General features: G+C 51.6%; 1 protein-coding gene across 1 annotated transcript; it reads right to left on the reverse strand.

Annotated features, from left to right (window-relative positions):
• Window positions 1-661: 661 nt before the first annotated feature.
• On the reverse strand, window positions 662-3,273 carry MYOD1 (myogenic differentiation 1). Its single transcript, XM_054438736.1, has 3 exons — window positions 2,382-3,273; window positions 1,818-1,893; window positions 662-1,537 (listed from the first exon to the last, which is right to left on the reverse strand). The coding sequence occupies exons 1-3, from the start codon at window positions 3,009-3,011 to the stop codon at window positions 1,284-1,286; spliced, it is 960 nt and encodes a 319-aa protein (XP_054294711.1). The 5' UTR covers window positions 3,012-3,273; the 3' UTR covers window positions 662-1,283.
• Window positions 3,274-27,281: the final 24,008 nt, after the last annotated feature.

Below are 27,281 nucleotides of genomic sequence, written 5' to 3' on the forward strand. Positions count from 1 at the left end.
GATCCGGGCTCCTGTCATCTTATGGAATCTGATAGTGTCAGGATGCTCTAGGTGCTGGGTAGAGGTGTCTGTGCCTGTCTGGCCTTCTATGCTGCCTCTTTGCAGTTACACCTACTACTAATGGCCTGTAAGTGCCAGAGAGCTTACAGCACATGTCTACACTCATTTAGATTTTCCTCAGAATGCTGTGGGCACCCTATCACATCCTCTATACCCAACGAGGCCCCCAAGTGATGCCCGGGCCACAACCTTCCCGTGGTTTTTCTGGTTATCACAACTGGGTTCACTCACTTTATATGAAGGGGATGATTCTCAGCCTTGAATGAACTTCAGAATTACTTGGGGAGCTTTTGAAAAAAAATACCAATACCTGGCCCTGGGTATCTGGGGCAGAAACATTAAATCAGAATATCTGGGGGGCGAGCTCAGACATGGGTTTAAAAAATACTCATATCAACCTGTGTACACTTCCATAAGAGCCACGGACGTGTGTAGTAATGTAGTCAAGGTCATTACTACATTACTTCCTTCCCCAGGCAGCAGGCTTCCTCCTTGCAGTCCGCCTGCCGCCTACAGGCGTCGCTGAGGGACAGCTGGCCCAGTTTGCGGATTTTCCTCCGGATCCCACACCCATGCCCAGGGAAAGCCGGAGCCACGGCGGTATAAATTAGCGCCTTTATTTTGATCACCTGAGCGAGCGCCCGCGGCTCGCCCGCCTGCGGTATAAACGTACAAATTCCCTGTAGCACCACACACCATGCCTCAGAGATAAATACAGCCCCAGGGGCTCCTGCTCTGGCAAAACAACTCTTATTTACAGGAATAGATTACAAAAGTATTACAAAAAGTGGTCCTCAACCGGGGAACGGGTTGGAGGTGGGTTACGGTTACACCTGCTACATTTGGGACCGGAGTGCACTGGGTCTCACGCCCCCCAAATAACCGGTGCATCCCGAGGCAGGGCGTAGGTCTGCGAGGGTCTCACCCCCATGGGGGAGGGCGCGAGAAAACTGAACCTAGCCCCTCAAGGTTCAGCTCTGGCCCACCGAGGAACACGGAGCGGCCATCGCAATGAGTCTCCGGGAAGGGTGCTGCGTGGAAAAAACTGCGCTGTGTCCTTGCCCTGTGAGGCGGGGGCGGAAACTTCAGTTTTCCCGCCTCTCCTACCTCAAAAGGGGTCGCTTTTAAAGCGCTGTTGGGAGGGGGGCATTTAAGTTCAATCTTCTGGGCGCGAGGGACCCTAGGGGCACCATCCCTCGGGCGGGTGGGCGGCCACCATTCCCTCAGAGCACCTGGTATATCGGGTTGGGGTTTGCACCCGCAGGGCACTGCGGGGCGGTGTCCGGTGACTGGGTGGGGTCGCCGCTGCTCTCTTCCTCGCTGGGGGCGGCAGCCTCTTGCCTGCGCGGAGGCGACTCAGAAGGCACGTCGGCCAGCAGGAGGGCGGGCGCCGCAGGGCTCTGGGTGGAGATGCGCTCCACGATGCTGGACAGGCAGTCTAGGCTCGACACCGCCGCACTCTTCCCGGGCCTGGGTTCTGCGCGGGGAGGGCTCGATTAGTACGCAGGGGTGGGGCCGCGACAAGCCTCCCACCCCTGGGCCCAGTACTTTGAGACAGGTTGGAAACTGAGGACTTGTTAGAGTCCGGGACAATCTAAAAGAGAGGGAGCTACTTGCTTAGTATTTCATTTCCTGCACCACCTCCCAGGACATAGGCGTCTGTGAGTGGGCGTGGGAGCGTCCTAGATAGAGGCCAGGATAGCTCCATGAAGGCCATAAGGAGGAGAAGCGAGCAGGGAGAAGCCCGGAATACCCACCGCTGGGCGCCTCGTAGTAGGCGCCTTCGTAGCAGTTCCGCCGCCGGGCGCCGCTCGGGGGACCGCTGTAGTCCATCTGCAAACAGCAAGGGCGACTGAGTCAAGCCCGCGGGACGGCGCGGGGCCCGAACACCAATTCCTGTAGCCACCCCCTCCCTAACTCTAGCCTCAGCCTCGAGTTCCGGGCCCAGACCTGTCCTGGTTGGGGGGTAATTACCGGTGGGTAGGAGATGAGGTCTGCAACATGCAGGGCCAAACCAAGGGCGGACAGTCACCAAAGAGAGCAAATTTACATTTTGGAAGTAGGGATAAGTAGAGAAAAAGATCTTCACGTCCGCGCTGCAGTGTTCTAATAGCGCCCCCAATGGGGCGGCTCGAACGCTTGCCCGCACGTTTCCAAAACAGGCTACCCCAGTGACAGCTGCCCAGGACAAGGGGGTCCTCTCTCTCGGAAAGAATCCTGGCCCAAACCTCCCGCAAGGCCAGCTCCCCGCCCTCGGAAACGCGTCCCACATATCCCGAGCGCCGCCCTAACTTCCTCACTTCCTGGGGTCCCGGCCTTACCATGCCGTCGGAGCAGTTGGAGCGCGGGCTGGACGCGTCGGAGTCGCCGCTGTAGTGCTCGCCGCCGCGGCCCGGGGGCAGCGGGCCCGGCGCATAGAAGGCGGCGGCGGCGCCAGGGGGCGCGGCGTCCTGGTCGCGCAGCAGAGCCTGCAGGCCCTCGATATAGCGGATGGCGTTGCGCAGGATCTCCACCTTGGGCAACCGCTGGTTTGGGTTGCTCGACGTGCAGCGCTTGAGGGTCTCAAAGGCCTCATTTACTTTGCTCAGGCGGCGCCGCTCGCGCATGGTGGCGGCCTTGCGGCGGTCGGCGTTGGTGGTCTTGCGCTTGCACGCCTTGCAGGCCCACAGTAGGCAGCGGCCCGCCTGGTGGTGCCCGCTGGGCGCGCGCACATGCTCGTCCTCACGTGCACCCGGGGCCGGGTGCACCGCCGCGGGGAAGTGCGAGTGCTCTTCGGGTTTCAGGAGCGCGCCCACCTGCATCAGGCGCGGGTCCAGGTCTTCGAAGAAGCGCAGGTCCGGGGAGTCGAAACACGGGTCGTCATAGAAGTCGTCCGTTGTGGCAAAGGAGCAGAGAGAGCCGTCGGGGGCCGTCAGGTCTACGTCGCGGAGCGGTGGCGACAGTAGCTCCATATCCTGGCGGTGGCGCGGCACGGTCCTGGCTTCGCCCAACCCAAGCGGCAGAGAGTGGCCGGAACTTTCTGCCGCTCGGGAGCCCCAGCTGTAGATAGCAAAGTGCTGGAAGTCTGAATGCCCACCCACTGTTTCCCACCCCTCCCTCTCCTGTCCGGCCTGATTTGTGGTTAAGGAAAGCGGCGGCAGCGCCCTAGGGCTTCCTCACCCCTAGCTTCGCGCCAGGCGCCCTGGGCTATTTATCCGTAGTAGCCTAAACGCCCCGGAGCCCAGGCGGGCAGCTGGGGGAGGGGGAGCCCGAGGCCAATAGGAACACAGCGGGGCGGGGCTTGGGGGGGGGGTCCCCGGGGTGGCCGCAGGGGCCCGCAGAGTGGCCAGCCATCCCGTCCCTCCACACTGGCGCGCGCGCTCGGTCCCCTACTGGGCAGGGAGGGAGGGAGCGACCGGCAGCCCTAGGCGGCTGCACTTGGCTCTCCGGCACGCCCTTTCCAAACCTCTCCAACACCCGACTGCTGTATCCGCGGGAAACGCTGGCTGCGCGCGCTCACCGCTGAGCTGACTTTCAATACTCCTCTGTCCCCTGATTTGTGGGGGACCCATGGGTAGAGCGGCTGTAGAAATCAGGTCGTGAGAGATTTGGAGAGAGGCAAGGCATTGGGGGCACAGAGCTGAGAGAGTGAGACTGTGAGAGAGGGACCGAAAGAGGCTGAGAGACACTCAGAAAGCAGAAAGTTTAGAGCGTCAGGGGCAGAGAAACGCACGAGTGCAACAACAGGCAGAGAGACCCCGAGAGTTGAAGTGGGCGAGCCCGAGACAAACGGGTCGTAGAGGCTCTGATATTCCGCCAGTCCCCGACCTGGGAGTTGCTCAGGAGGTCGTGAGCCCAGTCCTTCTTCCCTGGACGCTTAGAAACCCAGCTATGGTTGTACAGGAATCGGGGATTGCTGCTAAAGCTTCGCGCCAATCTCTCCAAACTCGGATCCTGCCCAGGTTAGGAATCCCGTCCGTCTAAATCTGCACGTTTCCACAGCAGGGGTGTCCAGTGCCATGCCTGGGGTCTAGGCTGAGCTGCCTCTTCAGCTGGGAAGAAAACCCTTCTGCTCGGGGCTTGGCTCCGCCTCACTCGCGGTGCTGAGTCAAGGAAAGTGCATTTCGCCAAGGTGGCAAACTTCAGGACCTGGCCTGAGAATCTGACCTCATCTCACCTGAAGTCTCTGAGAGTGCGGTTTGCAGACCAGTTGAGTTCAGACTCCAGAGTTTCCCAACTGTGTGATTTTGTGGAAGTCATGTCTCCTTCCTAAGCCTCAGTTTCCAGTTATAGATTTGGGGATGACAGTAATTTCTTGGAGTAATTGTGGTGGGGATGAGAGTCTGAAGAGACCAAGGATGTGGAAGCCCTCAGGCGGTGATGTAGGGTTATTCGAGCAAGGGGATTTCAGAGTTGGATGGTGTGTCCCGCAGGTTTACAACTCGTCTGTGGCACCATGCCCTGACAGAGTCCCACGAGTCTCCAGGCCTCAGCTGTGTCTCTTTCCTGCAGCCTCACTGGAAAGGCTGGAAACAGGAGGAGGCAACCACCCCATGGGATGTGGGATATCTGGCTCCCATACAAGCCTCAGCATACCGGCCACCCCCATGGGGCCCTCTCAGCCTCTTCCTGAATCTGCAGTTCACACAGTCCTCTCAGCACTCTAGCTAGGAATCTCCGTTGGCCATACATCCCTGCCTGGATCTCTCCTCCTGGGAACCAGAAATTTAAGCAGGAGTGATCGTTGTGCCTTTCCCACTAACTTCTGGAAGGCATCCTAGCTGGCCGTTCTGGGCCTTAAGAAGTCCTCCCTTCCCACAAAACTCAGAGGGCTCTGTTGGGGTCCTAACTTCTTCACTTCTCTGCTGCTGATAGTGGTGCTGAAGGTCTCCCTTCATGAAGTACTCACCTCGCTTTACTCCATAGAGCCCACCTGTATTTGTTCATTCAGTAAAGTCTACATCATGGAGCAGCAGTGACAGTAAATCTAAATCCTGGCAGAGGCAGCAAAGTCCTGGCCTCACCCCACCCAAGCTGCAGGGGATCACCCAGAAATCCACATATTGTTAGGTATCCATTATATGCCAGGTACCAGTCCAAGTGTGGGGCTAGAGCAATGAACAAAACCAAGACTCTGCTTACATGGCACTTACATGGTCAATGTAAGCAGGGTGATAGACAATGAACAAATAAACAAGGAAGTATGTGATGCCAGGAGGTTAGAAGCTTTATGAAGAAAAAGCAAGGCAGGGAGATACAGTGATGAAGATTATGGAGTGATTAGAGAAGGCCTCTCTGCTATATTTGAGCAGAGACCTGAATGAAGAGAATTAAAAAGCAGATACCTGGAGATATGTAGGGCCAGATAGAGGGATAAGCCTGTGCAAAGGTCCTGAGGCAGGACTGTGTTTGGCAGATTTAAAGTATGGCAAGGAGGCTCGTATGTCTGCAGCAGGATGAGTAAAAGAGGTAGTGGGAAATGGGGTGAGAGAGAGAGAAACAGGATTATATTCTGAGATGGCTTGAGCCATCTCACTGGAGGGCTTGAGCAGAAGAGAAGAATATCACTATCTGATTTACATTTTAACAGGAGCATGCTGGTTACTGGAGGGAAAGGGCAGAAGGAGGGAGACCAATTAGGAGGCTATTGCAATAATCCCAGTGAGTGGAGCTGGTGAAAAGTGGTGGTTGAATTCTAGATATATGTTTTCAAGATGGAGCTAGCTGTATTTACTCATGATTGCATGTGGGAAGTGAGATAAGCAAGGAGCTAAGGATGACTCCTGCAAGAATGGAGTTGGGAAGACTAGGTTTGTGGGTGGTAGACTAAGTGTCCAGGTTTGAGCAAAATTTGAAATGCATATTGGATATCCAGATGGAAGTGTGGATTAGGCAGGGGGATTTTTGAGGCTGGAGTTCCCAAGGAGAGGTCTGGGTATGAGGAAGAGCTGTCCATTCTACCTCTAAGATCTGTCTCAAGTCTGTCCATCCCTAGTGTCACCATCCTGGACTAAGCTGTCACACTGCTGCTCTGGATGACCACAATAACCTGGCTGCCCTCCTCACTTCCTCTGTAGTCTCAGTATAATCCATTGGTTACATAGCAGCCTGAGTAGACTTTTACAATGTAAATGGGATTATGCCATCCTCCTGCTTCAAACTCCCCAGCAGCTTCATGCATTTAGAGTGAAATCTCATCTCCATCCCCTGGCCTGTCAGGCCCTGCATGAGCTAGCCTCAGCCTGTGTCTCCTACTACACCTGGAGGCACCATCCGTTCTGATTGCTCTACTCCAGTTAGCCTGACCTCCTTTCTTGTCTTCTAACACTCTGAACAGGATCCTGCCTTGGAGCCTTGTCCTTGCTGCTCTAAACTCATAGCATTATCCCCTGGGCTTTTCCCAAGATTGACTGCATTTTATATAATAGATCTTCTTGCCTCCTTGGGACATCGCTGACCATTTCCTCTAAGATAACTGCCTCCCATAGTATGGGTCACACCACCCTGTTCATTTCCTTCCAGGCACTGCCACTCTTTATAATCTTCTTCATTAGTTTGTTCATGGCTGACTTAGCCCCATGAAGGCAAAGACGTTTTGTTCACAATGACATTTCCAAAAACCATCACAGTGGCAGTCACACAGTAGGCACCTGATAAATGTCCAATGAATGAATGAGTGGCCTCATGCCCTTTGCATCTCTATGCATATATTTGAACTTCTTGAACCATGACATTAATGAAGATGGTTGAATTTCTTCAAAACTGGGCAGTCACATGCATGATTAGACATCCATGTTCTGTTACACTTGCTCTTCCCAGGAAAGGCTCAGACCCCATCTGCCTGGGGCATGTTCTCTTACGCTGGGCATTATACATGGCATGCTGCAATATTGCAGTGGTATACTATAGAGAGATTTGGCATCTCGATGTGTCTTCTTATTGTTTTTTCACTATATTCACAATGAGGAATATAAGTAATTGTTGTATTGATGATTTAGAAACAAATACTTCTTCCTACTTGCTCAAGGCTCAGCAGAAAGCCAGGTGCATAGTAGGCACTCAATAAATATTTCTTGGGCAAATGAATGAATGAGTCTACTTAACTGAAGAGTACTCTGAGATTCCCAGGTGAGCTATTCAAACCACTTATCTATGCAAATCTAGATGTTTCCCACATCTGAATAAGCAAGAAACTACAAAATAAATTGGATGCTGAGACAAATGATTACAACTTTGCTTTTTGTGCTTTGTGTTTATAAAAACTTCCTCAGGACTGTCATCAAGTTTCCTTTACAATAAATAAGTGAATGTTATATGTTTGAACTTACCAAACACATTTAATATTTTATCACTTATGGCTTATAAATCTAAACTGCTTTGACAGTTTTAAGCTTGATTTGTAGCTACATCTTATTCCATAATTAGGAAGCGCTGTTTTAAAGCACACAGACATTCTAGTGGTAAAATGCCATTTTTATATTAGGCTTTCAAGTGGGATTTTTGTTTGCTACCAGGCTTCTGTTGCTTAAAGAAAGATTGGAACTCACTGAACTCAGTGACCATTTCAGACCTCTCCAGGCCTGGCATCCACACCTGCCTGGAATCACCCTTCTGGTTGTGTCTCCTCTTTGGAGAGAGGTTTGTCAACACCATCATCTCTTCCCTGCTGCCCACAGAGCAGGGAGAAGTATGTCCAACCTGGGACATGTTGTCCTTTTAGTCCCAGTGCTGGGTTGGGGGTGGAGGGAAAAGGGATACCAAGTTTGGAAGCTGAAAAAATTCAAACTCTTATACTGCAGAGTCTAGTCAAGGGTGCCCTTTGTCCACAGGTGCTGGACTTGTTCTGTGAGGGGCCACTAGCAATGGGCTGAGGGATTTTGAGGGGGTCCCCTGGCAGCCCCCTCACCCCTCAATGCAGGTCTGACCAGAATGGTAGGTTCTGTGCTTGGGGGCAAGTGCACACCTCGCCCTGGGCCTGGCTTCTGCTGTCTTCATGATGAGGGGCTCCTTTGGTGGGGAGTGGGGAGGGAGTGTTGCCTGGGCTGCCCCTTCTCCCTCTGCCCTTTCCAGTCCTCCCCTCTCAGCTCCCTTGGCTGCCCTGCCCAGGGGCTATAAATGGAGAGCTGGCCTCTAGAAAGGAATGCGGGCCTGGCTGGGCCCCCACAGTGTTGTGCCCTCAGGGAGCGGCCCTGGGGCTCCCGGCAGCCTTTATATATATAGCCTCTGGAAACCCAATCCAGCCTGCACCTGCCCCAGTCTTCATGCACCCTGCCCCTGCCCAGGCTGGGCCTGTGGCTCTGCACTTGGGCTGACACAGGCTGGGTATCTGGCCGGGAGGTGGGGGGCGCCAAACGGCCAGAAGGTAAAAGCATGAGTGGGCCTGGTGGGGCAGGGCCAGCTCCAGGTCCCCTCTCTGTCCGCAGCCTTTCCCTTCCTGTTCCTGGGTCCAACCTGAGTGCCCCGCTCTGTCCCCTGACAAACTTGCTCCCTGGGAAAGCCAAAATCCACCCACCACGTGGGTATAGATCCTTCTCTGGGCCCAGTCTGGTTTGGTCAGGAGGGACTGTGATATTGCCAGGATATAGACATGGTCCCAGATTAGGGACAGGGTCCCAGAGATTCCCCACAGATGGCCACATTTCCCCCTTTGGGGGTACTCTCTGGCCTCCCACAGACAAGAAGGGCTTAGGAGTCTGGCAGCTGAGCTGGGAGTTGAAGAACAGGAGTCCGCACTGTGGAGGGAGGGAACAGGAAGACAACCAACAGCATGTGCCCTTCCCACCCAGTGTGCAGGGTGTGGGGGCGGGGCGCTACCGGGGTGGTGGGGATATTCCCACTCTCAGTTGTCCAGTCTCTGATTCATTCACTTATACAACAAACATTTATTCAGGTGCTGGGAATGTGGTGGAGAACGAAACAGACCATGTTCCTTGTTCCTGTGGAACTGACATGCTGGCAGGGCAGGGCAGACAATTAGCAATACACATAATAATAAATAAATTATATAGATGTTAGAAGGCAATACATGCGGAAAAATATTACAAGCAGAACAAGATGAGCAGGATTGAGGTGCCAGGGTGAGGTCGGCTGTAGTGTTAAACAGAGTGGTCAGGTTGGCAAGGTAACATTTGAGCAATGAGTTAAAAGAGGCTTGGGAGTTAGCCATGTAGCATCTGGGGAAGAATGCTCCCGGCAGAGAGAACAAAATAATTATTGAGCACCTTCTATGGGACAATCACTCCTGTTAGGAGCAGAGGATTCTGTGGGTACAGACAAGCATGGCTCCTGGTGCTAAGGGGGCTGGGGGGTTGTGGGGGTGGCATGAGATAGAGTTTGGGGATGGGGTTTGATGGGCAATCTGTTCCTTCTTCTTTTTTTTAAAATTGAGACAGAATCTCGCTCTGTCATCCAGGCTGGAGTGCAGTGGCGTGATCTCAGCTCACTGCAACCTCTGCTGCCAGGGTTCAAGCGATTCTCGTGCCTCAGCCTCCTGAGTAGCTGGGACGACAGGCGCGAGCCACCATGTCTGGCTATTTTTTTGTGTGTTTTTAGTAGAGACGGGGTTTCACCATGTTGGCCAGGCTGGTCTCGAATTCCTGACCTCAGGTGATCTACCCGCCTCAGCCTCCCAAAGTGCTGGGATTACAGGCATGAGCCACCTGCACCTGGCCAATTTGTTACTTCTAATGAAAGAATATCTTACAAACCAAGAGATTCTTGAAGAACTAGGCATAATAGGCTAGAGCTGTTTATTCCCCTCTTCAATAGGTTTATAAAAACTCCCTCCAAATCTGACGTAGTACTTAAATTTAAGAGGGAATTCTCTAGATGTGATTTTTAAATTTAATTATTACTTCATCTAGAACTAAGCTTTAGCCCAATTCAGGATGTGAGGTGAGGGTGGGCTGCTACCCAGGGAAGAGGCTAAAGGGCATGGGATGTGACCCATGTGAGCTTGGCGTTATGGGGGAACCCTCCCTGCAGCCCGCCCAGCTCTTTCCCCCACCAGGCCCCGCATGCCATGTGCACCTCACATTCCATGCAGCCCTCACAATGCCTCTCACTCCGGGTTCTTTCCCAGGTACTAGGAAGCCAGGTGAGTGAGAATAGCAGGAACTGAGACTGCCCAGCAGGTAGGGGAAGCTGAGGCCAGGCTTAAGAGCCCACTGAGGCCAGGCTTAAGAACCCACTGATGCCTGGCTTCTGGAAAGACCTGAGGCGTTCATTCATTCATCCAGCCTCTCTCCTTCAAGCTTATTCTTTATGTAATTAAAGACTTTCTCTGCCTCAGAGGTGAGCCCTGGAGTCTTTGTGGGACTAGATTCCTGGAGTTTGAAATACACACGCGCTGTTTACTAAACAACACAAATAAGGTGACAATAACTTAATGACTAGAAGTGTTCAAGCAGGCAGGGCTCATGAAGGTGTTAATTATTCTTCTAGCCTAAAGACATTAGGCTGCTGGGGTGAGGAGGTCTACATGAAAGGAGAGTTCACTACCTTCACATTTGAAAGCACCAAAAAAAAAAGTGAATTCATCTGCAGCATGAGGGATTTATGTCAGATGTAAAAATAATATTACCAACATATGGTATACCTCAAAGAGCACATTGTCCTTGAGCTAACATGGTATGGATGCAGGCAGAAGGATGGAGGAGAAGGCCTCTCAAAGCTGCCTTCTCCTTTATGCATAAAAGGACTCCTGAAAAGCCAGAGGAGGTCCCTCTGTCTCCTCTGCCTATGACACTGCTCAGGAGGTTGTGCCATGGGTCCAGAGTGTGAGCCCAGGACAGAGCTGACAGGCACATTTTCTTGGAAGGACAGTTTGTCCTCACCTGCATTCTTCCATATGCCTTTGTGGTGTCATAGCTATGTGCACCTGATAAACTGCAGACAAGTCACATACAGTGCTCACCTTACACTGTGCACACCTCTCACAGAATGTACAGTGCACGCTCCCTGTACACCTCTCTGATAATATACACCTCACGCTCCCTGCACGCCTCTCACAGAATACACGCCTCACACTCCCTGCACGCCTCTCACAGAATGTACACCACACACCCCCTGCACGCCTCTCACAGAATGCATGCCACACACTCCCTGCACGCCTCTCACAGAATACACGCCTCACACTCCCTGCACGCCTCTCACAGAATACACGCCTCACGCTCCCTGCACGCCTCTCACAGAATACACGCCTCACGCTCCCTGCACGCGTCTCACAGAATACACGCCTCACGCTCCCTGCACGCCTCTCACAGAATACACGCCTCACGCTCCCTGCACGCCTCTCACAGAATACACGCCTCACGCTCCCTGCACGCCTCTCACAGAATACACGCCTCACGCTCCCTGCACGCCTCTCACAGAATACACGCCTCACGCTCCCTGCACGCCTCTCACAGAATACACGCCTCACGCTCCCTGCACGCCTCTCACAGAATACACGCCTCACGCCCCCTGCACGCCTCTCACAGAATACACGCCTCACGCCCCCTGCACGCCTCTCACAGAATGCACGCCACACGCCCCCTGCACGCCTCTCACAGAATGCACGCCACACGCCCCCTGCACGCCTCTCACAGAATGCACGCCACACGCCCCCTGCACGCCTCTCACAGAATGCACGCCACACGCCCCCTGCACGCCTCTCACAGAATGCACGCCACACGCCCCCTGCACGCCTCTCACAGAATGCACGCCACACGCCCCCTGCACGCCTCTCACAGAATGCACGCCTCACGCCCCCTGCACGCCTCTCACAGAATGCACGCCTCACGCCCCCTGCACGCCTCTCACAGAATACACACCACACGCTCCCTGCACGCCTCTCACAGAATACACGCCTCACACTCCCTGCACGCCTCTCACAGAATACACGCCTCACACTCCCTGCACGCCTCTCACAGAATACACGCCTCACACTGCCTGCACGCCTCTCACAGAATACACGCCTCACACTCCCTGCACGCCTCTCACAGAATACACGCCACACGCTCCCTGCACGCCTCTCACAGAATACACGCCTCACGCTCCCTGCACGCCTCTCACAGAATACACGCCTCACGCTCCCTGCACGCCTCTCACAGAATACACGCCTCACGCTCCCTGCACGCGTCTCACAGAATACACGCCTCACACTCCCTGCACGCCTCTCACAGAATACACGCCACACGCTCCCTGCACGCCTCTCACAGAATACACACCTCACACTCCCTGCACGCCTCTCACAGAATACACGCCTCACACTCCCTGCACGCCTCTCACAGAATACACGCCTCACGCTCCCTGCACGCCTCTCACAGAATACACGCCTCACACTCCCTGCACGCGTCTCACAGAATACACGCCTCACACTCCCTGCACGCCTCTCACAGAATACACGCCTCACACTCCCTGCACGCCTCTCACAGAATACACGCCTCACACTCCCTGCACGCCTCTCACAGAATACACGCCTCACACTCCCTGCACGCCTCTCACAGTATACACGCCTCACACTCCCTGCACGCGTCTCACAGAATACACGCCTCACGCTCCCTGCACGCGTCTCACAGAATACACGCCTCACGCTCCCTGCACGCGTCTCACAGAATACACGCCTCACGCTCCCTGCACGCGTCTCACAGAATGCACACCACACGCTCCCTGCACGCCTCTCACAGAATACACACCTCACGCTCCCTGCACGCCTCTCACAGAATGCACGCCTCACGCTCCCTGCACGCGTCTCACAGAATGCACGCCTCACGCTCCCTGCACGCGTCTCACAGAATACACACCTCACACTCCCTGCACGCCTCTCACAGAATACACGCCTCACACTGCCTGCACGCCTCTCACAGAATACACGCCTCACACTCCCTGCACGCCTCTCACAGAATACACGCCACACGCTCCCTGCACGCCTCTCACAGAATACACACCTCACGCTCCCTGCACGCCTCTCACAGAATACACACCTCACACTCCCTGCACGCCTCTCACAGAATACACGCCACACGCTCCCTGCACGCCTCTCACAGAATACACGCCTCACACTCCCTGCACGCCTCTCACAGAATACACGCCACACGCTCCCTGCACGCCTCTCACAGAATACACGCCTCACGCTCCCTGCACGCCTCTCACAGAATACACGCCTCACGCTCCCTGCACGCGTCTCACAGAATACACGCCTCACACTCCCTGCACGCCTCTCACAGAATACACGCCACACGCTCCCTGCACGCCTCTCACAGAATACACGCCTCACACTCCCTGCACGCCTCTCACAGAATACACGCCTCACACTCCCTGCACGCCTCTCACAGAATACACGCCTCACGCTCCCTGCACGCCTCTCACAGAATACACGCCTCACGCTCCCTGCACGCGTCTCACAGAATACACGCCTCACACTCCCTGCACGCCTCTCACAGAATACACGCCTCACACTCCCTGCACGCCTCTCACAGAATGCACACCACACGCTCCCTGCACGCCTCTCACAGAATACACACCTCACGCTCCCTGCACGCCTCTCACAGAATGCACGCCTCACACTCCCTGCACGCGTCTCACAGAATACACGCCTCACACTCCCTGCACGCCTCTCACAGAATGCACGCCACACGCTCCCTGCACGCCTCTCACAGAATACACGCCTCACACTCCCTGCACGCCTCTCACAGAATGCACGCCACACGCCCCCTGCACGCCTCTCACAGAATACACACCACACGCTCCCTGCACGCCTCTCACAGAATACACGCCTCACACTCCCTGCACGCCTCTCACAGAATACACGCCTCACACTCCCTGCACGCCTCTCACAGAATACACACGACACGCTCCCTGCACGCCTCTCACAGAATACACGCCTCACACTCCCTGCACGCCTCTCACAGAATACACGCCTCACACTCCCTGCACGCCTCTCACAGAATACACGCCTCACACTCCCTGCACGCCTCTCACAGAATGCACACCACACGCTCCCTGCACGCCTCTCACAGAATGTACACCACACACCCCCTGCACGCCTCTCACAGAATACACGCCTCACACTCCCTGCACGCCTCTCACAGAATACACGCCTCACACTCCCTGCACGCCTCTCACAGAATACACGCCTCACACTCCCTGCACGCCTCTCACAGAATACACGCCTCACACTCCCTGCACGCCTCTCACAGAATACACGCCTCACACTCCCTGCACGCCTCTCACAGAATACACGCCTCACACTCCCTGCACGCCTCTCACAGAATACACGCCTCACACTCCCTGCACGCCTCTCACAGAATACACGCCTCACACTCCCTGCACGCCTCTCACAGAATGCACACCACACGCTCCCTGCACGCCTCTCACAGAATGCACACCACACGCCCCCTGCACGCCTCTCACAGAATACACGCCTCACACTCCCTGCACGCCTCTCACAGAATACACGCCTCACACTCCCTGCACGCCTCTCACAGAATACACGCCTCACACTCCCTGCACGCCTCTCACAGAATACACACCACACGCTCCCTGCACGCCTCTCACAGAATGCACACCACACGCTCCCTGCACGCCTCTCACAGAATACACACCACACACTCCCTGCACGCCTCTCACAGAATACACGCCTCACGCTCCCTGCACGCCTCTCACAGAATGCATGCCACACGCTCCCTGCACGCCTCTCACAGAATACACACCTCACACTCCCTGCACGCCTCTCACAGAATACACGCCTCACACTCCCTGCACGCCTCTCACAGAATACACACCACACGCTCCCTGCACGCCTCTCACAGAATGCACACCACACGCTCCCTGCACGCGTCTCACAGAATGTACAGTGCACGCTCCCTGCACGCCTCTCACAGAATACACGCCTCACACTCCCTGCACGCCTCTCACAGAATACACGCCTCACACTCCCTGCACGCCTCTCACAGAATACACGCCTCACACTCCCTGCACGCCTCTCACAGAATGCACACCACACGCTCCCTGCACGCCTCTCACAGAATGTACACCACACACCCCCTGCACGCCTCTCACAGAATACACGCCTCACACTCCCTGCACGCCTCTCACAGAATACACACCTCACACTCCCTGCACGCCTCTCACAGAATACACACCACACGCTCCCTGCACGCCTCTCACAGAATGCACACCACACGCTCCCTGCACGCGTCTCACAGAATGTACAGTGCACACTCCCTGCACGCCTCTCACAGAATACACGCCTCACACTCCCTGCACGCCTCTCACAGAATGCACACCACACGCTCCCTGCACGCGTCTCACAGAATGTACAGTGCACACTCCCTGCAGGCCTCTCACAGAATGCACACCGCATGCTCCCTGCATGCCTCTTTCATAATGTACATCTTTCACATAATGTATACCTCTCACATAATTTACACCTCACAATTCCTGTGTGCCTCTCACAGAATCTACAGCTCACGTTCCCTGTATGCCTGTCACATATGCTCCATCTACCTCTCTCGTAATGTGCATCTTTCACATACTGTACACCTCTTACATACTGTACACCTCTCACATACTGCACACTTCTCACATAATGTACAGTTCACCCTCTCTGTACACCTCACATACAACATATATCTCAAGCACTGTGTGTATCTCTCATGTGCCATGTCTACCTCACACTCCATGAATATGTTACACACTGGGTACATCTCTTACATTGTGTACATATCCCACTCCATGTATACCTCACACACACACACATCTCACACTCCATGTTACCTCACATATTATGTACAAGTCTCACATTGTTTACACATTACATGCCATGTACACATAACACTCCAGATACACTTGACACTCTATGTAAACTCACATGCCATGTAAACCTCCAACATCAGTATGTCCCACATATGGGATATTTCCTCTCTCACATCATGTGCATATCACACATATTACACCTCATATATTGTGCATGCTTCATACTCCATGCACACCTCACACATGTGTATACCTCCCATGCTGTGCACCCCTCACCTACAGAACAAACACACTTCACATGCCATGTGCACACCACAGATACGTCCCACCTGCTCATATTCTAAGTCAGATACGTCCACAACTCAGTCCCAGTGTGAATGCTTGTCTCCACCTATGTGCCTAAACATCCCCAGCCCCATCCAGAAAGAAGACGCTAAGGGGCATAGATGCTGTGACATCCATCTCTTCTTTGTGTTTTCCAGTTTGAACTTTTTAAGCTGAATCTTCCTACCTCAAGGAGGTCAGACCTCCCTCTAAGGGCTGAGGGAGGAGCAGCTCAGGGCTGAGGGGATAGCTGGTGATGAGGACCTGGTGATGGGGTGGCACATGTAGCAAGATCCAGAGGGCGGCTTTGGGGACCTGGAGAGGGGGCTTGGCTCTCCACCCATCTCCTGTTGCCTCCTTTCTGCCTCATCAGTCCACCTGCCAGCCTGGGGGGCACCAAGGACTGGGATTAAGGCACACACAGCCGTTGGGCTCTGGGACAGACACCAGCTGCAGCCCCCAAGCAGCTGCCCCAGCCACATGCCTCTGAGTGGAGACCGGACGCCTTGGAGAAGCCTGATTCCCCCCTCCAAAATCTGCTCATCCCTGGCCAATAGCACCCAGGACAGGGGTTTCCTGGCAGAAGAACAGAGGGCAGAGGGTCTCATGACTGATGTCCTCGCCGCCTGCGAGTCTGTGGTTTGCCTCCATCCTACATCCCATCCTGCCACCTCCGTGAAGCTCTCCTGGATTGCTGCTTTCCCCCTGGCTTGGGAAGGTGATTCATGGCCCATGCGCCTCAACAGGCCTAACCTCCCCCAACTCCTCAAGCATTCCCCAGATGCCCGCCCTGTTTCCAGGCCCTAGGCTAGGTGCAGCAAGATGTAAGGATGTTTCAGACAGCGTCCCCAGCCTCAAAGAGCTGTCTACTGGGGAAAAAGCAATCCATAAATGAATAATCAAAACACCCTGCGGGAGCACCAAGAGGGAACAATGAACTCTCTTGTGGACACCCAAGAAGAGTTCCCCAAGGAGGAAATATTGCTATCCTTCTTCTTGGTTACTGAAGGATGAATAGGAGTGCCCAAAGTGGGTCGGGGGGCTGCTGTAGGGAAAGGCTTTCTGGGCTTAGACAACAGCATGGGCGAAGGGCCGGAGGCATGACAACATCTACTGCATCTACTGAGATGTTCCTCAGGTGGCTAACACTGGATCCAGGGTTCCTTGAATCATTTAGGACCTGTTGCTTCAGACCCCCCGAGGTGTGAGTGGGCTCTGTCTGAGGTGAAGCCACCAGTTTCCCAGGCAAGACAACAGGTCATGGCAGGGGTAGAGGACTGCAGTAAGAGGCCAGAGACTACATACAGTGGAGAGAGCCCGGACCAGAGCCAGAAGACCAGGGTTTTCACCTCGCTGTGCTGCACCCTGCTGCGTGACCCTCTCTCAGCTCTGTCCCCTCCTGGGTCCCACTTTCTTCACATGTAGGATGGAGGCATTGGATGCCTGACTCCGTACACACTCAGGAATGATGAGGTCTTGCAGAGTCCCTTCTTCTCTGTGTCTTCTCAGCCTCCCTCTTGGGCCTCCCTTCTCTGGGCAGGAGGGCAGCTGCCCATCCTCTGACTCCATCCACGTGGCCTACATAGGCTGCGCACACCGCACAGGTCAGCTCTGGGGTGAAGCAGAAGCTGTGTGAGGCGAAGGCCCTGCACGAGATCAGAAGCCTGTTCCCCAGACTGGAAAGCAGTTAACTTGGGGGTCCCCACAAAGGAGCACTGGAGGACCATGAATATCATAGTCTTTTGCTTCTCCCAAAGACGGAGCACAACTTGCCTAGGTCCATCTGAACTTGGCCTAGGAGAATATGGTGCTGAGCTTGCCCAACATGGAGACTGGACTACCAGTGCTGGGGCTATGTTCCTCATGCGTCTCCACTGGACTTAGGAGTCTAATACACCTGGATTCAAATGCTGTGTCTGCAGGAAGGGGAACATCACACTTCAGGGACTGTTGTGGGTTGGGGGGAGGGGGGAGGGATAACATTGGGAGATATACCTAATGCTAGATGACGAGTTGGTGGGTGCAGTGCACCAGCATGGCACATGTATACATATGTAACTTACTGCACATTGGGCACATGTACCATAAAACCTAAAGTATAATAATAATAATAATAATAATAATAATTACAATAAAAGAAAAAAAAAAAAAACAACAACAAAAAAAAACAAATGCTGTGTCTGCTCGTTACTTACTTTGGGTAAGTCACTTCCCCTCTCCGTGTCTCATTTTTCCCAGCTGTCAAGTGTGACTGGTTCTAGACCTACGGAGGAGGATGTAAGGGTTCAGTTGTCAAGGTATACACAGTGCTTGCATCATGCCTGTCTCAGGGTGCACAGTAGGAGCTTGGAAATTATTCTTGCTTTGCTTGATCTCTCTTTGGATGGAAGTTATGGGCAAGCAGTGGGTGGGGTGGGGATGAGGAACTTGGGAGCCTGGCCTGGTTATTCTGGACTCTGGACCTCTTGGAACTGGGGGTCATGGTGGGGTTGGGGGCAGCTGGAAGTGTGGGTGATGATGCAGCCTGTGAAGTGTTGCCTGCAGCAGCAGGCATCACTGCCTCCACCATGCACACGGGCTAGCCTGCCAGCCACCCCCAAACAAAGCCTGGCCAAAGGGGAGCAGAGCAGGCCGATGACAGATGCAGACAGGCTGGTGCAGGCAGGGCCAGGGCTAGGGGCTGGGGGAGGCCCAAGGAGGCAGTTGTTTGCTAAGGCATCCCCAGAGAAGGCTGAGGTCCAGCAGAGTTCACATTTCAGCAGCTAGTGTCCCCGCCCTGCCCCAACACCAGTGGCATTTATCCTCATTGCATGGTGTTGGAACCTGAGGCCCAGAGAGGGTAAGCCACTTGCCCAGGGTTCACTTATGCTTAAATAAGGAGGTTCTGGGACAGAAACGCTTATCTCTTCCTTCTACATATCTGGTTAACTCTGAATCCCAGATCTTGGAAACAGGGGAATGTGCTTCTTCAGGCCTCTTTATGCCCAGGAATCTCTGAAGGAACAAGGATGAACTTCCGCCACCTCATGCCTTTGAAGCAGGGACATCCCCACCAATGGTGGACAAAGGCAGACACAGGACCCCAGGGGCTGGAGCTGATTTGGTTTCTCCGTGATCAAGTGGTGGCTGTTTCTGCCCTGACCTCTGACCTCTGGCGCATTTGACTCAGGGGTCTTGGGTCTCTGTTCCTCCTTAACTATCATGGGATGGGAGCTTGGAGTGGGCTTGTCCCAGGAACTTGGGAGAGGCAGGGAGGTGGGGAGAACATGGGGAGAAAGAAACATCTGGTCTTGGGGCCTTGCTGCTCCCCATCCTTTCAGGTCTTTCCCTGCCTTTTCTTCCATTCCAAGCCAAAGCTTTTCCACTGTTTCTTATGAATGATTTTGAACATAGACAGAAATAGACACAATAATACTATGAACCCCATTACCACTTCCAATAACCATTAGTCCATGTCCAAACCCGACCTGTCAATGCCCTGCTTACTTCTTCCCCTTGTATGATTTTGAAGCAAATTTCAGACATCCCATAATTTCATTTGTATATATTTGATTATGTATGTCTAAAACATAAAGACTTCCTTTTAAAACATAGGCACAATATCCTAAGCAAATTTCAGACATCTCGTAATTTCATTTGTATATATTTGATTATGTATGTCTAAAACATAGGGACTTCTTTTTAAAACATAAGCACAGTATCATTAGCATACTAGAAAGATTAATAGTAATTCCTTATGCCAGCAAATATCCAGGCAGATTTCCATTTGTCTCGTAAATTTTGTTTGTTTGTTTGAATCAGGATCCAAATAGGGTCTGCACTGCAATTGTGATTGGTTGATCTGTCTTTTTACATATAAGTTTCCCTCCATATCTTTTTTCCCCTTGCAATTTATTTATTTTTAAAAAACTGGGAAACTGGGTTGCTTGTTCCGCAGTTTGTTATAGTCTGGGATTTTCAGATTACATCCCTATGGTGTTTTTTTGTGTGTTTTTTTTTTGAGACGGAGTCTGGCTCTGTCACCCAGGCTGCAGTGCAGTGGCGCGATCTCGGCTCACTGCAAGCTCTGCCTCCCGGGTTCACGCCATTCTCCTGCCTCAGCCTCCTGAGTAGCTGGGACTACAGGTGCCCCCCACCACGCCTGGCTAATTTTTTTTGTAGTTTTTAGTAGAGACGGGGTTTCACCATGTTAGCAAGGATGGTCTCGATCTCCTGACCTCGTGATCCGCCCGCTTCAGCCTCCCAAAGTGCTGGGATTACAGGTGTGTGCCCGGCCCCTATGGTGTGTTTTAACAGGTTCACCTGTTCTCTGTATTTTCTGTAAATTGTTGGTTGGATAGAGGCTTGGTCAGATGAAGATTTGATTTGTTTGGGTAAGACTGCTCTGTAGGAGATGTGTTCTTCTCCCAGGGGTGCATAATGCCTAGGTATCTTCAATCAAGTTTCTAGAGCGTCTTCATTCGCTGGCTCCTCCTCCTCTTCTCCTGCTTTCACATTCACTTCCCAAAGACAGGGAAGTGGATGAGACACCTATTCACCAAAACAGCCACCAACAACCTTATTATTGCTGAGGGGACATTTCTCCCTCCTTGCCTTATAGGACACCCTTTAAAGTCACCAATGACTATGTCCTCTTGCTCAAAATGTTCTATTCCCTTGGTTTCCAAGACAACATCCTCTCTGGTTCTGCTCTGACCACTGACCATTCTTTTAAAGCCTACTTCCCAGTCTTCTCTTGTTCCATCTGCCACTGAAGTGATGATGCTCCCTCCAGGTTCTGACCTTTGGCCATACTTTCTTTACTCTCTGTGGAGTCATTATTCATTTCCAAGACATACCCACCACCTGAACACAGACAAATTCATCCACATCCATTTCCCCAGCAGCCCCTCACCTGCAAGTCTCAGACTCATGTATCCAACTGTCTATTTCACATCTCCACCTGAATATCTCACAAGCTCCCCTAATTCATGTCCCCAAATGTGCTCACTACCTTCCCCTGGAATCCAGCCTGTCCTCAGGAAATTTTTCTGTCTCATTCAATAGCACCACTACCTCCTTTGTCACCCAATGTAAGGACCTAGGCATCATCTCCCACCTCTTCTCCCTTGTACCTTCATTTAATCGGCCACTGTCTTACTGATTTCATCTCTTAAATATCTCTTGAAGTCATCTTCATCTCTCTGCTCCAATTACCCTGTTGTAGGGTGGCCCCTGACAGCCTTCATCTCCACTATTGTAGCAACCTCATAGCTGGTGCCTCTGCCTTGACTCTCAGTCTCCTTTAAGTTGGTCCCAACACTGCCCCTGGACTGATGACTCTACAATAGAAATCTAGCAGTGTCCCCCTTGCATAACCCTTTCACAGCTCCCCATTGCCTCCAGAATAAAGTCCTAGTGTCCTGGCATAGCATTCAAGGCCTTTCAGGGTGCATCTCTACTTATCTTCTGGCCACATGGCTCATTGTTCCCTGGGAAGTAATATGGGTTCCTCTAACAGGATGACTTATGTGGCCAAAATTCTGCTCTTGCCAATTCCTTCTTCCAGGAATTTCCTCTCTCCTTTCATGGCCTACCCTGTCACTTGTTCTTGAAGATTCAGTTCAGAATCTCTCAATAAGGAAGATTTTCTAATAGCCTGGCCCCAGATCTCTGGCTTCCAGGCTGATTCAGTGTCCTCTCTCTGTCCTCATGTCTCAGTTTCCCCATCTGTGAGGATGTATTATATGAACGAAATACATAAACATAAGTAAAGAATGTAAAACAGCAAAAACAGTAAATGGCTCCATAATTGTTGTTATCATTATTGCTTCTAACATGACATTTTCCATATTAGATTAACACTATTTTCTGGTCAGTCCTCCATCCTAGGCTGTAATTTCTCCACATGTAGTGTGCATCACTCATTCATTTGTTTGGCTAGAGACACAACAGAGACAGCAAGTTGTCCCCCAATATCCATACCTCACTTTTTTAACATAATGATATAATTTTTACTTGGAAACATGGTATATCAGTCAGCTTGGGCAGCCCATAAGAAAATACTACAGACTGGGTGGCTTCAATCTAGAAATATATTTTCTCACAGTTCTGGAGTCTGGAAGACCAAGGTCCAGGTGCTAGCAAGGTTATTTCTCCTGAAGCCTCTCTCCATGGCTTGCAGACAGCCACCTTCTCACTGTGTACTCACATGACCTTTTCTCTGTGCATGCACATCCCTGGTTGTCTCTGTTCTTATTAGGACGCCTGTCATATTGGATTAGGGCCCCACTTTTATGATTTCAATTAACTTTAATAACCTCCTTAAAGGCCCTATCTCCAGATACACTCACATTGGGGATTACGGCTTCAACCTATGAATTTCCAGGTGAGGACACAATTTAGTCCATAACAAACGGCCATCTAGCAGAAGACTACATTTCCCAGATGTAGTCTTTCACATTCACTTCCCAAAGACAGGAAAGTGTCCCTTTCCTTTTAAGGGGAAGAAGGAGGCAGGTAAGTCAGAGTCAGAGAGGAAAATGTAGCTGTGGAAGCAGAGGTTGGAGTGATGCGGCCATGAGCCAAGGAATGCAGGTAGCTTCTAGAAGCCAGAAAAGGCAAGGAATGAATTCTCCTCTAGAGCCTTCAGAAGGAGCACTGCTCTGCCAACTTTGATCTTAGCCCCCTGAGGATCAGTTCAGACTTCTGACCTCTGGAACTGTAAGATGATAAATCTGAATTGCTTTAAGCCAATAAGTTTGTAGCAATTTGTTTGAGCAGCAGTGGGAAACTAATATACCACCTTAGATCATGTGATGGAAGTTGCAGATTGAAGATCTGCAGAGCAATGAGAAAGAAAGAGAAGCTGGGTGTCCAGTATTGTTAAGCTGCCACATAAGTCTTTAACCACCTACCTGGAATTTTATGTAAGCAAAGAATAAACTGAAATTTTTAGGTCTTTTTGTAATCACGGTCATCTAATCTGTATCCTACTGATATGCCTACCTGCTATGGGTCTGGCAATGACATGGGCCCTAGGTAGTAAGATGTATATTGTATGTGGTAAGTGAGGTGGCTGGGATATGCCCAGGAAATTATGTGAACACAAAAAAGGAGGCAAGAAATATTTGTTATACTAAGCTGGCTGCTGCTAGGTAAATAAGAAATGCTCTTCCCATTTTGCAGATAAGGCCAAGAGGTTGGGGGGCTGTCTCCTAGGGAGACAGATGTCATGTCTCTGAGGAGGAAGTAGAGGTTCTGGGGTAACCTTTAGGGAAGATGAGAAGTGAGTGCCCTTTGCAGGGAAGCGGTGGGAGTCAAGTGGGCTGTGGTGTCACACTGCCTACGGTGTACTCATGACACTGCCACTGACTATGTGACTTCGACAAGTCCCTCAATCTCTCTGAGCCTCCATTTCCACATATGAAAGGTGGAAATATTAATTTACACTTTAAAAAGTGCTGTTGTGTGACCGGGCGTGGTGGCTTATGCTTGTAATCCCAGTACTTCGGTAGGCCGAGGCGAGTGAATCTCTTGAGCCCAGGAGTTCGAGACCAGCCTGCATAATGTGGTGAAACCCCGCCTCTACAAAAAATACAAAAAAATTAGCTGGCCATGGGGGCATGTGCCTGTAGTCCCACTTGGGAGGCTGAAAGGTGGGAGGATCACTTCAGCCCAGGAGGTCGAGGCTGCAGTGAGCTGTGATCGTGCCACTGCCCTCCAGCCTGGGTGACAGAGCAAGTCCCTGTGTCAAAAAATAAACTAAACTAAAATAAAATAATATAAAATAAAATGAAATAAAATAAATTTAAAAAGTGCTGTTGTGGCTATGAAGTAGGAGAATGCAGGAAAAGTGTATCCAAAGCACAGAACTAGGAACATAGTGAGTACTCAGTCAGCAGCTACTGGCTGGGCATTGTGGCTCACACCTGGAATTCCAGCATTTCAGGAAGCCAAGGGGGGAGGATTGCTTGAGGTGATCCAGCTTGAGTTTGAGACCAACCTGGTCCTGAGCCTGGGTCTTGAGTTTGAGAACAGCCTGGCAACATAGTGAGACCCTATCTTTACTAAAAATAAAAATATTAGCTGGGTGTGGTAGTAAGCACCTGTAGACTCATCTACTTGGGAGGCTGAAGTGGGAAGATGGCTTGAGCCTGGGTTGAGGCTGCAGTGAGCTGTGATAGTGCCACTGCACTCCAGCCTGGGTGACAGAGTAAGACTCTCTCTCTGCCTCTCTCTCTCTCTCAATAAATAAATAAATAAATAAATAAATAAATAAATAAATAACCAAACAAACCCAGCAGCTACTGTTAGGTCTCACCTGTCCAAAACTCAATGATCAGACCTACCTACTGAATGTTGGAGAGGTCTAACACCCATCAGCCTCTGTGAATTCCCAATAGTTAAGCCCGGGTCTCACACACACAAGCTTCTACAATACTTATAGCTGCCGTAATTTTATAGCCCGTGCCCAAGGAAGAGAGGAAGAGGTGAAAAAGTTTGCCCTGCTGCCCCTCCTTCCATCTCCCTCTCTTTTGTCCTAAATGAAGATGAAGGCCATGTGCTGCATGAGTCCAACTATAGGACATTCTGGAAAAGGCCAAACTATGGAGACAGGAAAAAGATCAGTGGTTACTAGGGGTTGAGGGGATGGAGGGTTGAATAAGCAGAGTGCAGACAATTTTTAGGGCAGCAAAACTATTTTGTATGATACTGTAATGGTGGATACACGTCATTATCCCTTTGTCAAAGCCCATAGAATGTACATCACAAAGAGTAAACCCTAATGTAAATTGTGTACTCTGGGTGATGATGATATGTAGTTTCATCAATGTTGGTTTGTTCATTATAACAAATGTTCCACTCTGGTGCAGGATGTTGACCAGTGGGGGACCAGTGGGGGAGGCTGTGCATGTGTAGGTGCAGGGGTATATGGGAACTCTCTGTGCTCTCTGCTCAATTTTACTGTGAACCTGAGACTGCTCTGAAAAATAAAGTCTTTTTTTTAATGGCATGTATCTGTTATCTATTACCATGATAATTATGTGTAATAAACCACGCTCCAAAATCCAGTGGCTTCAAACAATAAGCCTTTAGTTTCTGAGTCTGCAGTTGGCTATTTAGATTGGGCTGTTTTCCTAGGCTCTGCTGGGCTCACTCACATGCTGTACTTGACTGGCTCAGGCTGGTCTTGGCTGAGGAACTGGGCGACTCAGCTGTGCTCCACAGGCCTCACCTCTAGCAGGCTAGCCTAGGCGTGTTTTCATGGTAATGGTAGTGGTGCAAAAGTGCAAGCAGAAACATAAGCACATTTCCCAAACCTCTGCCTGATTCATATACGTTAATATCTCATGGGTCAAAACAAGTTACATGGCTGAACTCAGAACTGAGACATGGAGAAATACACAATATGCCTCCTGATATGAAGAGCTGCAAAATCATAAGGCAAAGGGTATGAATATGAGGAGGAGTGAAGAACTAGGTTCATTAATGTAATTGGTCCACCACATGGAGATAATAGTATACCCATCCTGAGGGGCGCTGCAAGAGTTAGATATGGTCAAATATATGTGTTTAATATAGTGCCTGGCCCATAACAGGAACTTATAAAGTGGTTCATTCCTCCTTACACACAGGAATCTTTGGATGTGTATGGGACTTTTCAGATGGAGTAGAAGATATTGAGAATCACTGGCACCACAGGAGCAAGGGTTAGCACACGATTTGTGCTTTGCTCAGTAGAGGTACCAGTGGGAGCCTCCGTTGTGTATCTGCTATAACTGTTTCTTGGGTTAGGTCTTCAACCATAACGAGCATGATGCCACTGGCTGGCAGATACTCCCTTATCATTTATAGAGTCATATTCATCAGAATAGATTTCCTGCCAAGTGAGAGGTGTCACTGAAATCCTTTCAGACCATTAGCTTCCCTCCCACTATACAAACATAAGTCCCCTGACAAATGAAAATGGATTCTCCTGCTTTTTAAGCAATAGGATGATGACGATAACAACAATAATATTAATACCTCCCACCTACTAAGCAGGAAAATAGGTTTTGATTCTCACATTAGCTCGCCAAGGTAAGTACTATTACTATCCCAGTTTTACAGAGGAGGAAACAGAGGCTCAGGGAAGCTATTCAGCTAGTAGGTGGCAGAGTTGGGACTTGAACCCATGTCTCTCCAAGGCCAAAACACTACTCCACCATTTCTGCCTGACTCGACTTGTGTTTATTCTGCTGATCTCAAGTCAGAGGTCCCTTGTCATTTGTGTTACTTTTTGCTAGCTCACTTCAGCCACCCTACACAGGTTTCATGTCACATGCTGACAGGGAATGAAGATCCGCCATGAGAGGGTCATGGCTGAAGGGAATTTTTCCAGGTCTGGGCAGGTGAGGCAGGGACCCCAATTTCAGGACCAACCCCTCCCAGAGTTACATTTGAAACCTTCCCCTTCTCTGGAAGGCCAAGCCCTTCTGGTCATTTCTGGGATAGCCTGAGGGCTTGGCCAAAGCCAAGGCCTGGAACTGGCCCTCCTCTCAGGGCCCTGACCTCTCATGACTTGTATGTAGGGGTCAGTGAGAAGCAGGACTCCAGGAAGGAAGACAAGGCCCCAAACCTCAAGACTCAGTTGGAGAAACCAGAGAAGGCCCCAGAACAGCTGACTCTGGGCGCCACGTATTGGAGGCGGCCACCCCCTCCTCCACACTGGCTGTGCTGTGAGTCACGGGTTTTAAGCTGAGCACTCTGGGAGATTAACCAGCTTTGTGACCAGCTGCTGGAGGAGGATACTTGGCCGAAAGAAGCAGGATAAAGTTACCCTCTCAGAAGTTTATAGGAAGGCCCATAAATGCCCCCAACTGCTGTGGGGCCCCTGTTCTGGGGCGTTTCTGGGTGTTCCCCCTGGGCAGACCCTCAGTGGCTGTGCTCATTCCCCCTGCTCCTCACCCACCAAGTAGGTTCTACTAATCTGGCACTCACTGGGGATATCTGCCACTTGGGGCCTCATGGTTCCAAGAGGGGTCTTGGGCCATGGGCCTTCCTTGCCTGGATGACAGATATTAGGAACAGAGCCCATCCTGGAGTCAGTGGGAGGAACCTGGCTCCTGCCTGGCTTAGACTTGGGGCAGAGGCTGGTGGGAAATGCCTGAGCGGGATGGCAGCCCCCGGCACACAGGCCGTCCCAGCCAGGGTGAAAG

Source organism: Pongo pygmaeus, chromosome 9, assembly GCF_028885625.2.
Source record: "Pongo pygmaeus isolate AG05252 chromosome 9, NHGRI_mPonPyg2-v2.0_pri, whole genome shotgun sequence".
Taxonomy (NCBI): Eukaryota; Metazoa; Chordata; class Mammalia; order Primates; family Hominidae; genus Pongo; species Pongo pygmaeus.